We start from the raw sequence: 16,011 nt of genomic DNA, 5'->3' as shown, positions 1-16,011 counted from the left end.
TAGATTATTCAATCCTAAATCTTTCTTTGCCTTCATTTCCTAATACATAAAAGGTAGGTAATAATACTTGTCATTTGGCTTCCTATAGGTTAATTCTAAAGTTAAGAGGTGACCCTTGGGGCATACTTGAAAATAATTGCTGTACAGCTTTTAAGTAGTAATGTGATGATAGATTTTCAAAGTATCCCTTTAGCAGACCCTGCAGAATCACAGTCATATCTTTTAGTTTGTAATAGTCTTTGTTGACTTGATTTGACAATAGAGATGACAGTACAAATTTGAATTTATAATTTAGACTCTGCAACTAGATGAACATTGCAGTTTCCTCCTACACTTCAGAAGGCCTATGTAAAATTGATGTTTGCCTAACTTATTTTAAAAATTGATTACTTTGCAGGAAATAAAGATAATCACTTTTGCCATGTGTGTAATCAAATCTGAGCTTTCAGACTTGAGAGGCAAGGTGTAAAACTCAGAGGTTTTCTCAAGGTATACTGCCTTTACTAGAATTGGATAAACTATAAGCCAAGTATGAACTTGATATCTACTTGAATGTATAGAGTTTAAATAGTAACTTCACAAAGCTATTAGCACTCTTGTCAATCAGGCTTGTACGATCCATTCTCCACCCCTTCCCCCCAAAAAGTAGACTATTTCCATTTTTATTTCTAATCCTGAAGTTGAATGTTTCTTCTTGGATATGACTTCAAATAAATTGATCTGAATAAATTTTCATTTCTTCTTAATTAAAACTTCATATATGAAATCCAAAGGCTTTGTATTTTGTTTTTAAAATATTGTATGGCCTTACCTCTCACATTCAATTTGGAATCTGAAAAAAGGGAAATTAAAAACTCTGTAGTCCCACAAATTTTCTAATTTACAATACACTCTAGGTTTTCATGTGTCAGTTTGGGTCTTCCAAGAAGCAGATGCCAAGATGTGATTAGATACAGAAGAAACCTATTGAAGGAAACACCTATAAAGGATAAAGGGAGAGGAAGCAGAAGGTGGGGAAGTCTAAAGACCACACTGCAAGTCTCCTGTAAAGGAAAAGCTGGGAGGAAGAAGGATGGAGTAGGGAGGGCTTCAGACTGCAGCACAGTTTTGAAAACTCAGAGCCATATGGGGCATTAGTTTCCAACAAAGTTTGCCTGTAGGGGATCCAACATGGGTCAGGAATAGCCTGCCTATAGAACTCCAACTCTGCACAGTTACTGATGGAGCAAGAGGGAAAAGCTGCAGGCTGTCAATCATGATACATAGGGCCACAACTAAGGTGAGGTAAATGAGGTGCTCAACTTGGGCATACTTTTTTTTTTGACAAAAAAGTAATGAAAATTTTAATGCAATATTTTAAGAAGAATAAATGAAAAATACGATAAAATATAAAAATTTTAGATAAAAGCAGGATTGTATTACTGATGTTTCCTTTTGCTTCAGGCTTCAATAGGTCTTGGCAAGGCACTGCTGAATCACTGCCTTTTAGAAGGCAGGGTTGGTTGTCCACACTAGTGGTGTGATTGTCAATAGACTGTAAAGCCCTGTGCCCCTATCCAAAATTATGTCTTCCCAAGGTTTAGGTATCTGATATTCTATTCTATTGCTTATATTTCAATATGAGAAGTATATGCCGGGAACACATCCAGAGTTAAGTCTTCATTTAGGTAGTTCATAGGTAGTTAATAGTCAACACCAGCCACAGACGCACAAACGGCCTACACAAAGAAGCAAAATGATATAGGTGTACTGCATACTTTTTAATGTATTTAACAAAGTTTTCTGAACATCTAGCTTTCGCAAATTCGCAAATTTTTGCACGGCATGTAATCATCACGACATCTTTACCAGCCTGCAGTTTTCTTGACGGCTGGAGCTATGTGTCAGTCATCTTTTGGGCGTTACACGGAGTAGATGCTTAATGGTTATTCAGAAGTGAACATGTGCGGAGAAGAGGCATTTATCAGGAAAAATCTGGAGACACCTGTTCCTTTAATTTCAATTTATCAAGCCATTTGCAAATGTTTATCCTTTCCCGTATTATTCCTTCAGCTGTCCAGTTTTGGCTCATCGGGGTTCCGTGTCTGTCCCCTTTCTGGACCGCAAACTTGGCCGCATTCACACCCAGCCTGTTTCGAGGCCGGGCTCTAAAAACAGCTGCGCCTAGGGGGTCCAGAATCTGGCCTCAAACCACTCAAGGCAACAAGTTGGCAATTTCCCCCTTGGATTGCCCTTAATTTCACCGGCCACAGGCGTTTCCCCTTAGTCCTAGAGACTTCGGAAAACCGGGAAGGTTTCCACCCGCGGACTAACAGAACAACCGCGCCGCCCGGACCGAACCGGACCTGACGCAGTGCTGCCGGAGGCCTGCAAGGGGCGCGCGCGCGCGCGCGGCCGGTGACGAGGGGAGGGGACGGGAGCGCGGGCGGGGGAGGCGCGCTAGGCGCTTCCTGTTCCGGCGCCAGGAGGAGCCGCGCGCCGCTGTTGCTGCTGCCGCCGCTTCTGCCGCCGTCGCCCGCCAGGCTGCGTTCGGTTCGTCAGTGTTCAGTTCCTTCGTACCCATCGCCGCTTCTAAACCTTGCTACGGGATCGGATCCTGCCGGGTGAGGCTGCTTTGGCAGCAGTGGGAGTCGCGGAGGGGGTCGGGAGAGCTTAGATTGAGGGGCTGGCGGGCGGGCTCAGTAACGGAGGTGCCTCGAGTCTCCTCCGGTGCTTGGGCCGTGGTCACCTCCTGGGGCTTGGGGCTAAGTGCTTCTCTCGATCACCTCCTTGCGGGCTAAGGATTGGTCACTCCATCCCCCACCCCTATCGCTCACCCAGGGAGAAGGCGTCCAGAGTAGTGACGTCATGCCCGGCGGGTTTCTCGGCGTTTGACGTCAGGCCGGTTGGGGGCGGGGTCTCCGCCCTTCCCCCACTCGGTCGGGCGCGACCCGCTTGGGAGGCCGGTTCGCTCCGGTTGATCCCGGATTCTCTTTGTTTCTTTGGTCCTAAAGGACTGAGGGCTTCACGCCTCTTGGCCCTGACCGCCTCCCTTGTTGATTAATTTCTAATAAGGGAGAGGACGCCCCGAATTAGGTTCTTAGAGGGGTCTGATTCTTTTTTGAGATAATCCCGGGATGACAATGTTCTGGTTATTTTCTAGAGGAATTGCTTACAATTACGTTAAATTTTAGATACCCGTGACAGGAAATACAAAAGGTGCTGCGTTTCTGTAATACTTTTTTTTTAATTTAAAAGTTCTTGGCGTGTATGTTATTAGTTGTTGCAGCTTATAAATAGCTTAACCGTTTTCCTTTTTAGAAACCAACGCTAGTGCTTTCAATAAAGATTGTAACGTTGAAGCGTCAAACCAGACTCACTTGACTGAAAATTATTTTTTATAGCATTACTATTAGAGAAATATCCATGGTACACCTGGTAGTTGTAAAGGCCTGTTTTGAAAACGAACTCTTATTATAGGCGAACTGTTACGTCAGAAATAGTTCAGAAGTGTTTTGGAGGAAGGAAAAATAGAAATTTTTGTTGCTACTGGTGTCTCTGAACCCCCTCTTCAAAACTAGTTTGTCCCAGAAACTTTTGAATTGAGATACAGATATGGGAATGTTTCTGTCTTCTCTGCAGGAGAAATAATACCCGTCTCCGGTCGAAACCCTTGGGGCCCCCGTATTTTGGAATTTGGAAATCTTTGAATTTTTATCTTTAGATTTTAGAAAGCCAGTGTAGTGCATAAACAGGTGATGATACCCCCAACAGGGTGAGTGGCAGCACCCAAAACCAACATGTATTTGTATATCTACGTGTGAATAGTCACTCTTTTAAGGGGGGATTATTAGAAACTACAGATAGTCTCAGTTCAGGTTTTTCCACCAAGTAAGTTTTGTACCAAAATTGGGACGGTTTCATTTTCAAAGGTTTGGGGATTGACAACTGCAGATAAGGCAGTTAACAATTATTGCAGATAACAATCGCTGTTATATGTCATGTGGACCATATAACAGTGATTGTAAAAGCTAGTATTTGTTGAACTTTTGCTCTGTGCCAGACAGTGATTCAGAGATTTGTTTGTTTATTGTATAAGCGTCACAGCACATTTGTGAGGTAGATACTATTCATGTCTTCTTTTTACCTCCGAGGTTTGGAGAGTTTAATTTGTCCAGGGTCCAGAGCCAGCCAGTGAAGAGCTACAGTTGAACCTAGGCAGTCATTCTTTCAGCGTTCACTTTTTTGACCAAATATTCACCTGTCCGTTTATAAAAGAAGACAAGAGAATTTGATATTTGTTGCCCATCCACTTTTTCCAGGTACACTGTAGGTCTTGATATGAGTCGCATTTAATCTCACATATTACTAATATGTTCTTTGTAGTTGAAGAAACAGATTCTTTTGGGGGACCTGACTCTTACGTGACCTAAGAGGATTCAAATCCTGATCTAATGTCTCTCTGCTAAGACTTTTCAGATCCCTTTCCTCTTTTGCTATATTCCACCCAATCTGAGCTCTTTGTTCTTCCCCACAGCTTCTTTCTTGCCTCTCTTCTGTTTTTTGCACAAACTGTTCTCTTTTCCTTAGGGCCCATTTTACCACACTCCACCCCCAGCTCTTACCTCAATTTTATTCTAGACTGTAAAGGCACAACTTCTAAGGAATCCTCCATGATGTCCCCTCTCTTGATTCCTTCAGGGGCCTCTTGGAGGTACTTGCATAGCACCCTGTGCTTCCCCCGGGTAATTTAGTTTTGTTTTGTGGTAGCATTAAGCATTTGCTCCATGCAATACTAACTCCCATAGAGCCCAACACAGTGCCTAGCCCATCGTTGCTGTAAGTACTTGAATAGATGTATTAAATATATCTGACATGAGATGACTGAAAGATTGAATTTTTGAAATTACACATTTTGAAGTGAATTAGAATGTGCAAAGAATTTTAAAACCCCAATTACTTAAGTTTCCCAAAGTCAGAAATAAGCTAGTATTGAAAAGTGTCATATTCAAATTCAAAATTTACATTTTCAGTACATTACCATCACCCTCCTCTCCCCACCCAGCCCTCCAGTATTAAACAACATGAAAATCTTGTCCAACTTCCTTTAGTTTCTCTTAATATCTTACATGAGTATAGCACATTATAAATCAAATGTTACTTTAATTATCTGTGAGGTAGTCAGGGATTATAACTTTTACAGATGAGAAAGTGGTCTCTGGTTAAGTAGCTTGCCCTTTATCTAAAGACTCACTCAAAAGGATTTATGTCCAGGTTTCATAACCATTGTAGTCCCATCTTCTTTTATCACTTCATCACAGCTGATCATGGCCCTCTGAAACATTTCTTACTCACTAGTAATTTGTGGAGTTCAACTTTCTAAGACCTCATGATTATTGAATTATCATTTTTACTCTTAACAGCCATAGAAGTTTATAGAAATGTTATGGTTTACTTTTCTAGTATATGTCAAAAGACATACTCTTAAAATATTCTTTCTGCTCATTTTCTTGAATGATGCATGAATCCCGTCATAAGTAGTAATGGAAAATTTGGGAAGCATTATCTTTAGATTCTTCCAAAAGGAGGAAAAAAAAAAATGAAAACCTTTCATTGTTATAATTTTTTTATTATTATTATTTTGGGGGAGTTCAAGGTTATATTGTCCTCATTTGAATAATTAGCACAATTCAGATATTTGGGGGGAAATCTTGATATTTTTACATTCTGAAACTCCTCATATTAAAACACTGATATCCAACTCTTATTTTTTTACCTTTTTTAGAATTGAGTGTATTCCCCAAAGATCAAATAGGAATGCTTCCAGTTACCATGAGCACTGTTTATTCTAGGCATGGAGAGCAGGTCACTTGACTCGAGTGCCATAATGGGATGTGACCTGTTTCTAATTCCTGTGGGAAGGCCTTCAGTATTTTAATCATAGGATTCTAACATTTCTATCTTCCAGGATTTGACTTTGAACTTAAAATTTTAAAGCCAGAATTATGAGTCAGTTTAATTTTATTAATTTGTATTAATTTGTATTAATTTGTATTAATAAGTATAAAACTTATACTTTTATGTAGTTCTGTGACCAGTGAACTGTATATTGTGTATATGCTTTTCCAAAAATAAGAGGGAAAGTAGTAATTATGAAAATCTGAACAGCACAACTATATGAAATTGAATAGGTTGCTTTGTTAGATTACCTGTTTGAGAATTACAGTACACTTTGACACAAAATCAGTTTCTATTTCAGAAAGGCTCACGTTGTTTGAAAAACATGTTAGTTCTGTGTATACTTTAAACTTGTTATGAATTGTTAATACCACTAAGAAAAGACTTCCAGTTTATATATAGTAGTATGTCTTTTTACAGTAAGCTTTTTTTTTTTTAATTTCTTGTGTTGGTCTGAAAAATTTACTGTTGTATGATGGCAAAACACACAAACCTTAACATATGAATGGATTGTATTTGCTATACTTTCAAGATGTGTATTTTGATATTCTGAATAAAAAGAATATAAAGTCTAACAATTGTGACATAATAGGCACCATCTATTTTTTTTTTTTTATCATTCCTTAGGATAACCAAATCATACTTACAAAATAAAACCCTAAGAATGCAAGGATGGCTCAATATTAAGCAGTCTATTCATATATTTAACTGTATTGATATTTCAAAGGAGAAAAGCTGTGAGATACAGTAGACACCAAAAGGTCTTCTGAAGAAATTCACTGTCTTCTCTGTTGTTTTTAACTAGCAAAATAGGAATAAATAAATGTAGTGATATAGGTATAAATAGAAATGTCCTTAATGCAATTAAAACCTCAAAAATAAGAATTATATTTAAACATTAGAAGCATTCCTAAGAGAGGTGGGAACAAGACCATCATACTCCCTATCACTATTTTTTTTTATCTTCATTTTATTGAGATGTATTCACATACCACGCAGTCATACAAAACGAATCGTACTTTCAATTGTTTACAGTACCATTACATAGTTGTACATTCATCACCTAAATTCCCTATCACTATTAAACATTTTGTGATTGTTTAAGTCCTACCTGATACAAAGAAGAAAAGAGGCATAATTCTTTACCTGGAAAACCCAAAGAATCCCCTGTGGAAGTTTCAGAAATAAAATAATTTAGTAATGTGGCTGCAGGAAAAAGGTGAAAAGTTAGAAATCTACTTCACATGACATGTGTAGGACCCGAACAAGAAAACAGACTACTGAGTAATATAAGTGAAAATTTTAGGAACTAGAAAGACAATCTGTAAATTTAATTTGTTCCCTCAATGAACTGTAAATTTAATACAATTCTAATCAAAACACCAACAGATTTTTGTTAAATAAAATGATCTGGGAAAATAAAGGAGAATATGCAGCAAAATCTGAAAAATGAACAGTAATAGGACTACTGACATTATAATTTGTTAAAGAATATATAAAGCTATTGTGATTAAAATGGAATGCTCTGGTGCAGATCAGAAGAAAGAGGCTATAACCTGGTTGTTAGCCTAAGAGGCTCTGGAGTAAGACTGCCTGGGTTTGAACCCCTTCTCTACATGTCACTCTCTCTGTAACCTTAAGCGAGTAAAGTTAAGCTTCCTTTTCCTCAGCAGTAAATTGGGGATAAATATGGAATTTGCTTCATAGAGTTTGTGGGAGTAGTAATGAGATGATGCACCACTTAGCATTGTGCTTATTCCATGATAAATGTTCAATATATATTAGTTGTGAGTAGCAGCAATAGAATGTGTTAAAGGCAGCTTATCCAATTAGGTGAGAAAAGATAGATTATTCAGCAATTATTGTTTGGAGGGAGAATTAAAAGACTTAAAACAAGAAAATTCAGTGGTAAAAAAATACTGTAAGAATGTAGGTGAATTTTTTGTTTAATCTTGGAGTAGGGAAGGCCTCTAAATATTACAAAATCCAGAAGTCGCATGTAGGGAAGGATTGATAAATTTGACTACATGAAATTAAAAACTTGTAGTACTTAAAAAAGACCATTTAAAAGATCAACATAAAAGGAACACAGGAGAAAATTTTCTGTCTCATGTATTAGAGACAGGGCTAATTTCCTTAGTATCTGACAAAGCAATGAGAAAAAAGATTTACTACAAAATAGCAAAATGGTCAAAACAAAAACAGCGTATACTGTCTTATTCCATTTACATGAAGTTGTAAAAGCAAAACTAAAATTAAGTAAGAAAAGGGTTGCTGTGGGTGTAGGGGAGGGTTCATTCAGTTTCTCTGAACTGATGGAAATGTTCTGTATCTTGTTTTGGGTGGTTACAGGGGCATACACAACTGTCAGAGTTTGTTAATCAGAACATTTTAAGATACATGCATTTTACTAAATGTTAATTATACTTTAATTTAAAAATTTTACAAAAGTGTTAAAAGAACTTAAGCAGATTCACAGAAAAATAAGTATAAATCAGATATTGAATACAAAAAGGTACCCTACCTTCCACATAATTAAAGAAATGCAAGTGAAAACAAGATGCTAATTTTTAATCTACCATATTGAAAGAGATTTATAATTTTTATAATACCAGAGGATGAAAGAGGAGTTAGAGGAAAAGGTAAGTGTGTAAATTGGCATGGACTTTTTGGGGATCGGTCAATCTGTTTTTATCAGATGAATTTAAGCAACCTAACCTGTTGACTCTAAATTCTACTACTTGTTCTTTTTTCTGGTGATAGACTTTCACAGGTGAGTAAAACATGTTGCGAGATGTTCAACCCAAAGTGCTAACAGCCTAAACTGCCATCAAAATGAGATCATAAACTAAATTTTGGATCATTTTTGTACCATGTGCAGCCAATAAAAGGGATGAAGTTGGTAGATCAATATGAGCTATTATGGAAAAACTTCCTATTTAAAGAAAAACATGTTATATTTCTTTTCTTTATTTAGGAAATATGTTTACAAATTATTAGATTCCATTTTAATAAAAATAATTATGCATGGAAAGTTCCTTAAAGAATATATAAGAAAGACTATTCACTGGGTGTGAAATATTCTTTCTTTCTTTTTTTAGGAAAATGTCTGAAGAGTTTTCGGTAAGTTGATGGATTTATCCTTGATAAGTTTTACTGCCCTTAAGAAAAAGGACATGGTCTGTGCTTTTTGTGGTTCTTGGGTTTCTTTGGCATCTGATTTTGATAGTTGATTTTACTTAGTTTACCAGATATAACATGTTTTAAAATGTATTGAGTAGTACTTATTTCATTATGAATGGTTAAACTGAAAAATTACAAATATAATTACTTCTGTTCTCTTTTACTCTGATAGTACTAATAATAGCTAATATTTTTTTAGTAAGTCTTAAATACCAGGCACTGTGCTAAGTGCTTTACATGAACTTTCTTATTTAAACCTCAAGTTAACCCTGAAATTTGTTTTAAATGAGGGAACTGAAGCTTAGAGAGGATGGTGATATATTTGAGATAAAGCCAGAATTCCAGTAGCGATCTTGACTTAAATTTTATCCTCTTAATCACTATACTATATTAACATAGCATAGAAATGAAACATGGCATTTTGATTAATTGTATTTAGAAAACTTGAGCCTTTGTGAGGAATTTGCATTGTAAAGTCGAGATTTGGGTTAACACTTTAAGGTTCTGTATTAAATGAATTGCTTTTTAACTGAATAGTTTAGCTTTTGAAGATGCTATCTATGTTTATAATCACTGACCCTATAACTTACTATTCTATTATGGATTTGACATGTCTAGTCTTGTTTGGCTTGACTTGTGCCTGGATGAGCTGGATAAGACATTTCTATTTTGTGTTCCAGTTGGCAGATGCACTACCCGAACACTCCCCTGCCAAAACCTCTACTGTTAGCAATACAAAACCTGGTCAACCTCCTCAAGGCTGGCCAAGTTCCAACCCTTGGAATAACCCAAGTGCTCCACCTTCTGTGCCGTCTGGACTCCCACCAAGTGCAACACCTTCTGTGCCTTTTGGACCTGCACCAACCGGAATGTATCCCTCTGTGCCTCCCACCGGACCGCCTCCAGCACCTTTTCCTCCTTCTGGACCATCATGTCCTCCACCTGGTGGTCCTTACCCAGCCCCAAGTGTGCCAGGCCCTGGCCCCACTGGGCCATATCCTACACCAAATATGCCCTTTCCAGAGCTTCCTAGACCATATGGTGCACCCACAGATCCAGCTGCAGCTGGTCCTTTAGGTCCATGGGGTTCCATGTCTTCTGGACCATGGGCACCAGGAATGGGAGGGCAGTATCCTACCCCTAATATGCCATACCCATCTCCAGGGCCATATCCCATTCCTCCTCCTCCCCAAGCACCAGGGGGAGCACCACCTGTACCATGGGGCACTGTCCCACCAGGAGCGTGGGGACCACCAGCACCATATCCTGCCCCTGCAGGCTCATATCCCACACCAGGACTCTATCCTACCCCCAGTAATCCTTTTCAAGTGCCTTCGGGACCTTCTGGTGCTCCACCAATGCCTGGTGGCCCCCATGTGAGTGTTTAATTTGTTATTTAATGTGCAGTAATAGTCACATAAGCACAATTGAAAGATTGGTTCCCTCCAATTTTGAATGGAAGATTTAAAAGTTTTAAAACTTTCTAAAAGGGGGCGTTTATATGTAAAATAAGAGTAAATTTCAAAGATTCAGGTAGAGCATTTAAAAGGATGAAAGTACAAGCATTCCTGGTACTAAAAATGGAAAGAAAATTTTCCTGAAGACCAATCTCTGCCTGTCTGGATTGATAAGAAAATAGATTTTTAAAGAATTTCAGGCAGTGAGAGTATAACTGCCTATTTTTCAGGCAACTCTCCATGGTGTTTCTCAGCCAGGATTTTGTTAGATCATTAGCAGTATTGAGCTCAAAATTATACCCCTATTCACTATAATCAATTAAGTGTAATGATCTATGCTTTACTGTCAGCTAAGCTGGAGTAGGGTTTTTGTCTTAGTTGAGGAGCCTATTAAGGGCATATGAAAAAGTAAAAAGGCACCCCCCCCTTGAGGTAAATTAAGCAAGTATCCAAAAGCAGTCAAGATTTCCCTTAGGAAAAAAGTTTGTTTATTCTTAACATACAAACTTAACAATTCAGATCCCCATCTAGATTAATCAAACATCCATTTCAGGTGTAAAAGAAGAAAATCTCAATAAAGTACCCCTGACATGTCTTCCTTTCATTAGTATAACTTCTTGCTATACATATATATATATATATATATATATAATTTTTTTTTTTTTTTAATTTTTGCAAAATGTATGCCAAGGTAACTAAATGAGATGACTTGTTCTTTGGATTTATTAAGCAATAAATTTATTTTAAGCCATAGGAAGGAGTTCATAAACTCTATTTGCAAAACTAGAAGTTGACCTTTTCTTTCTTCTATTGCAGTCTTACCATTAAGTTAATGGATGAAGAGATGACGCTTTGCTTTTTGAAGTACATATATATATGCACATGACTGCATATATAAAAATTGCTGATTTCACTATTCTTAGAGGGCATTCATGAAAGAACAACTCTTGCACCTCTCAGAGAAGATATCTGCCTCTTGTACTTGGATGTACATTTGGAACAATCAGATAAAAACGTAAATCATTCAAATGTGATTTTTATTTGGTTTTCATGGAAAGTTAAAGTGATTAAGTATATTGAATAGCTCTTTAATAGAATTTGTTTAAAACATGAAACTACACACTTAAAAATCTAAGATGATGTGGACTGTTGTTAGAATCTATTTCATTGGCAAGTTAGTTCAAGTATTTTTCTATGATCACTTTTTCCCTAAATAAACACACTTTGAAAACAGTCATATGGCCATAATTTAAACAAGTGATGCCTCTAAACATTTTGAGCTGCTCTATCTATAGGATAAATAAATCTGGTCCTCTTGAGGTTATATTTTGGATATACATTTTAAAACTGTCAGTAATTATTGCCACATGTTGAGTTAATTAACCAGCCAATGTTCTTTGTTATCCTTGAGCTTTGATTAGAAAAAACTTTTTCTTCATTTTGAGTTCCACTTAGCCTGTTTTGTTTTTAGCCAGATGGGTCGTACACCTGTAAAATCTGCCATTTTTGAAAAAAACAATTCTTTTTAATCCCGGCCAACGTGTACATAAATTATGTTCTTACAGAATTGGTGATGTCTTTTTATTCTTTTAGAATGTATTATGAGATACCCATATTGCTTTGAGAAGAGCTCAAGGAAAGAAAAATTTTCTTCTTTGTTTTGAACCTCAAGCCAGAGGAAACCCCGGGAATTGCTTCATAGCAACAAGTAATTTGCGTTCCCACAAGACCTGAGGCAGCTATGCTGCCCAGACCATTCCCTGTAGCCCCACTCTCAGTTCTTTAGAAGGAGCACATCGTTAATTCCTCCCTGATAACGGAAAACTGGCACACTCCTAGGGATCTACCATAAACATATCGCAGTTACATTTAGAGAACCTTAAGTCATACAAGCATGACTGTTCTCTTTGTACAAGTGCGAATCAAAATATGTATCTATCTTTCAGTCTGGTTATAATGTGTCGTTTGTCTCCTGCATAGTTTCCTGAATCTGTTTGTAAAGCTTATGGCTAACAGTTCAGTTCTGTATTTGTTGACAGGTAAATAGTTGAATTGCGTGCCATCCATGAAAAAATTATCTAACACATGAAAATAAAAAATTGTAGAACTCTGCAGTTGAGTTTAAAGCAGTGTGACTATGTTGCTTAAATATTGAATATTGTTTGTAACTACCAAAACAACCTACATAGCTTTTTGGCAAAAGATAAGGTTCTTAGATTTAGAATAAATGAGTGACAGTAGAGCTGACCTTGTTATTTGTCAGATAACATTTTGAAACTTTTTAATGTATCCATTGGACTTCTAAAATGTATTGTGGATTTCTTGGACCAGTATCGGAGAGATTTATGCTGGATTGCGCTGTTTTTTGTTAGAAATAAAGTATTTAGTAGTTTATTTCTCTTATAATTAAAATGTCAAGAATGCCAAATGCAGCCAGTTTAATGGTTTAACAGCTACCTCCTTTTAAGAAAGCAAGATGATCACCCTTGAAAAGGACATTTAGTGTTTAAGCCTTGTTGTAAGTAGATGATAGATTTCAACCTTTCAGAATTGATAAAAGTGGAAAACTAATTTGTTTAGATATTTTCAGATGGGAATGTAGGCAGCTCTTAGTGTGCCATAAAGGGTCTTTTTTCTTTACTTCAAGGGCGAGTAGCAGCTATCTACAACATTCTTGGATTCTGTTGTCTAAGCAGTCTAATTTACAGGGCAGGTGGCTATAGGAGTTGTCATAGTTTAAATTACCAGTCAATATCATAATGTCAGTTAATTGGAAGGATAGGATGACAGGTAAAGTGAGATGGTAGCAAGACTCCTCTCCTTATAGTTTTGGTTGTCTTTACATTGAGATAAGTTGCCATCTCTGGCTTTAAATGCAATCGTTAATGTCATGCTGTAGAGGATGTAGTTTGACTAAAGTAGCAAGTTTGGGAATCTGTAATTACAGAATCCATTGTCTTGGTTATGGGAGAAAATTTTTTATTAAAGAATTTGTAGGGACATAAACACGAGATTAGAGATTACTGCTTCCCATTAGTATAACATTTTTAGTGTCCCACACTACCCTAGATCACTGCCATTTTAGCCCTTTGTTTTTAAGGATGTTCCAAGTGATATTTGGGAGATATTTGTTTGTTTTAATGTAAGAGTAAAATCAGAGGAATAATAAAATTTGCTTTTATATTCTCTCTTTCTGCAAAGCATAATTTCTCTCATTGGGGAAGTTCTTAATTCTTATGGGCATTCTGGACCAAATTTTTAGGTTCAGGGTGGAGTTAAAAGCAGAAGAGGTTTCAGTGAAGGAAGGGGGAAGAGCATCTAGGATTTTTTTTTTTTCTTTACAAAGGAATAATATTGTTTTCAAAACAAGTCATGCTAGGCTGAGATTGGTTTATGGAAAAGAATGCTTGTTAGAAAGTATGTTTGGTCTTGAGGGAACCCAAATTATGGAATATGTATTTGATGAGATAGTTGAGGTATTGAGGAATCGTGTTTCTGTGGTTAGAATCATAGATTTCAAAATAAAATATGTAAGCAGTGCTGAGGTTAAACATAAAAATGATTGAAAAAATAAAACTTTTAAGTGGAAATTTTGCAAGATACAGTATATCTGCCTTAGGTCTTCATTGATACACTCAGTTCTCAAGACTCAAGTGCTCTTTAAAGGAGTACTTAAAATGCTTTGGCTCTTTTTTTTTCTGCAGGACTCAGCCTTACATCGTTTTATGCCTATGAAGCACTGTTTATAGCTCTAACTCCACAGCCCTGTTTTGTGTAAAGTGTAATGTATTTATCATTCAGGAATAGCCAATACATTTTTTAATTACCTAAGGAGTTCTTTTGTCCATATTACTATTTATTGTCTTCAGTAGAGAATCATAATAGGGTAGAGAAGAAGGGGTGAATTTTTGGCCTAGGTGAATCACACAACCACAGTGGAAAATGGAATATTTTCTAGGAGAAAAGCTAGTTATACCCATGATATTTTCTCACACAAATAATTAGTGCCACCTACCTATACTCAAGTGTACAACTTTTGAAACCATCTGTGTAGGTGAACATAGCTCTATTTAAAGTTTAAAACACTGTGCCTAATTTGCATATCAATCAGTTGCCTCTCCCTTCTAAATGATTAGTGCCAACGTTTTCCTTCCTCATCCTGAATGATGTAGAACTGGTTTTATAAAATGCCAGAGTTATAAACTCTGGAAATTAAACTTAAGCACAGACCTTCGAGTGTTTTTTGAAAAGCATAAGCTGTAAATTCAGATAAATTATACTATTAAGCTGTACTATGCATAGAAGGTAGTGAGTGGTTTTCAGGAAAGACTATAATCTTAAAGCAATATTTAATATTGAAAACAGACACTGTTGGTTTGTAGAGTCCTGCCAAGTAGAACAAAAATTGCCAATAAAATCAGTATTAGTAAAGAAATGCCATGCAAACTTCGGGCTCTAGAAGACATCTGAGAACTGCCTTCATTCAATAAACATTTAAATGTTAATGGTCCAAGTGCTATTCCAGATGCCTGAGTTACAGAAATGAAAGATAATCCCTGTTCTTGGGAGGCTCACTCTTAAGGGGTGACATTACTGAATTGATTAGTACATCCATTAGTTTACATAGGTGAACATAGTGTTGCTGGTAGAAATTATGTGTCAGTCTTTGGACATTTTTTAAGGGCAAAGTATGGTTTGGTTTTTTTTTTTTTTAGGTAAGAAATTTGATTTTTTTCAAAAGTGTGGTGCTAGTGCAGCTATTCACATGTGCTAAGTAATGTGTTTTTCCTCTCACTTTTCCCCTGGATGAAGGCACTTTCTCTGCCTGTCACTGATTAGCAGATACTGACTTGTTGCCATTAAGTCAACTTGACTTTTTATGCGTGTTCTATACTTTTTTGTATTTTTTCCTGAAATTGTGATCTTTCATCAACTTTTTAATGACAAATTTAATGTATGTAATTGTCTATGCATTTTAAGTTAAACTGCCTAAAATGTGATTTGACACATGTACATTTGTTTGTATTAAGAACTGTAAACAATCTGAGATGTTAGGTTTTATCACCTGCTGCTGTGTTTGTAAACAAAGACAAATGTTGCTTTAAGAAGTAATTATAATTAGGAATAGTCTATGGATGTGATACTTAATATTTTTTAAGATAAACTTGTTTGCTTTTGTGTATTATACCTGAAAATTTTTTTAAAAAATGTATTTTCATGGCTTCACAGTTCTTCCATGTATTTTATTCTTTAGACCCAAATCTGGGCTTCCCTGAGCAACTTGGAGGCTTAGCTAATTGCAAATTAGTTGCTTTAAAGAAAGAAAGGGGAAAAGGCCTGAGACATCTCTCTGTTTGTGATCTGCATTCACTAAACATTTAAACAGGCTTCCTGGAAACAACTCATCCTTCCACAAACCCTCTTTCAGCAACAT

At 36.7% G+C, this 16,011-nt stretch overlaps 1 protein-coding gene across 2 annotated transcripts; it reads left to right on the top strand.

Annotated features, from left to right (window-relative positions):
- Positions 1-2,448: 2,448 nt before the first annotated feature.
- MAPK1IP1L (mitogen-activated protein kinase 1 interacting protein 1 like) lies at positions 2,449-15,762 on the top strand. 2 transcript variants are annotated; one of them, XM_037832663.1, is made up of 4 exons: positions 2,449-2,603; positions 9,039-9,060; positions 9,801-10,496; positions 11,394-15,762. In XM_037832663.1, exons 2-4 carry the CDS (start codon positions 9,043-9,045, stop codon positions 11,403-11,405), a joined length of 726 nt encoding a protein of 241 aa, XP_037688591.1. In that variant the 5' UTR covers positions 2,449-2,603; positions 9,039-9,042; the 3' UTR covers positions 11,406-15,762. The 2 variants fall into 2 exon arrangements, with proteins under 2 accessions (XP_037688591.1, XP_037688592.1); XM_037832664.1 differs by lacking the exon at positions 2,449-2,603 and adding an exon at positions 2,618-4,301.
- The last annotated feature ends 249 nt before the right edge of the window (positions 15,763-16,011 follow it).

Source organism: Choloepus didactylus, chromosome 4 (assembly GCF_015220235.1).
Source record: "Choloepus didactylus isolate mChoDid1 chromosome 4, mChoDid1.pri, whole genome shotgun sequence".
Classification (NCBI taxonomy): domain Eukaryota; kingdom Metazoa; phylum Chordata; class Mammalia; order Pilosa; family Megalonychidae; genus Choloepus; species Choloepus didactylus.
This window is presented reverse-complemented; position numbering and strand designations above follow the sequence as displayed.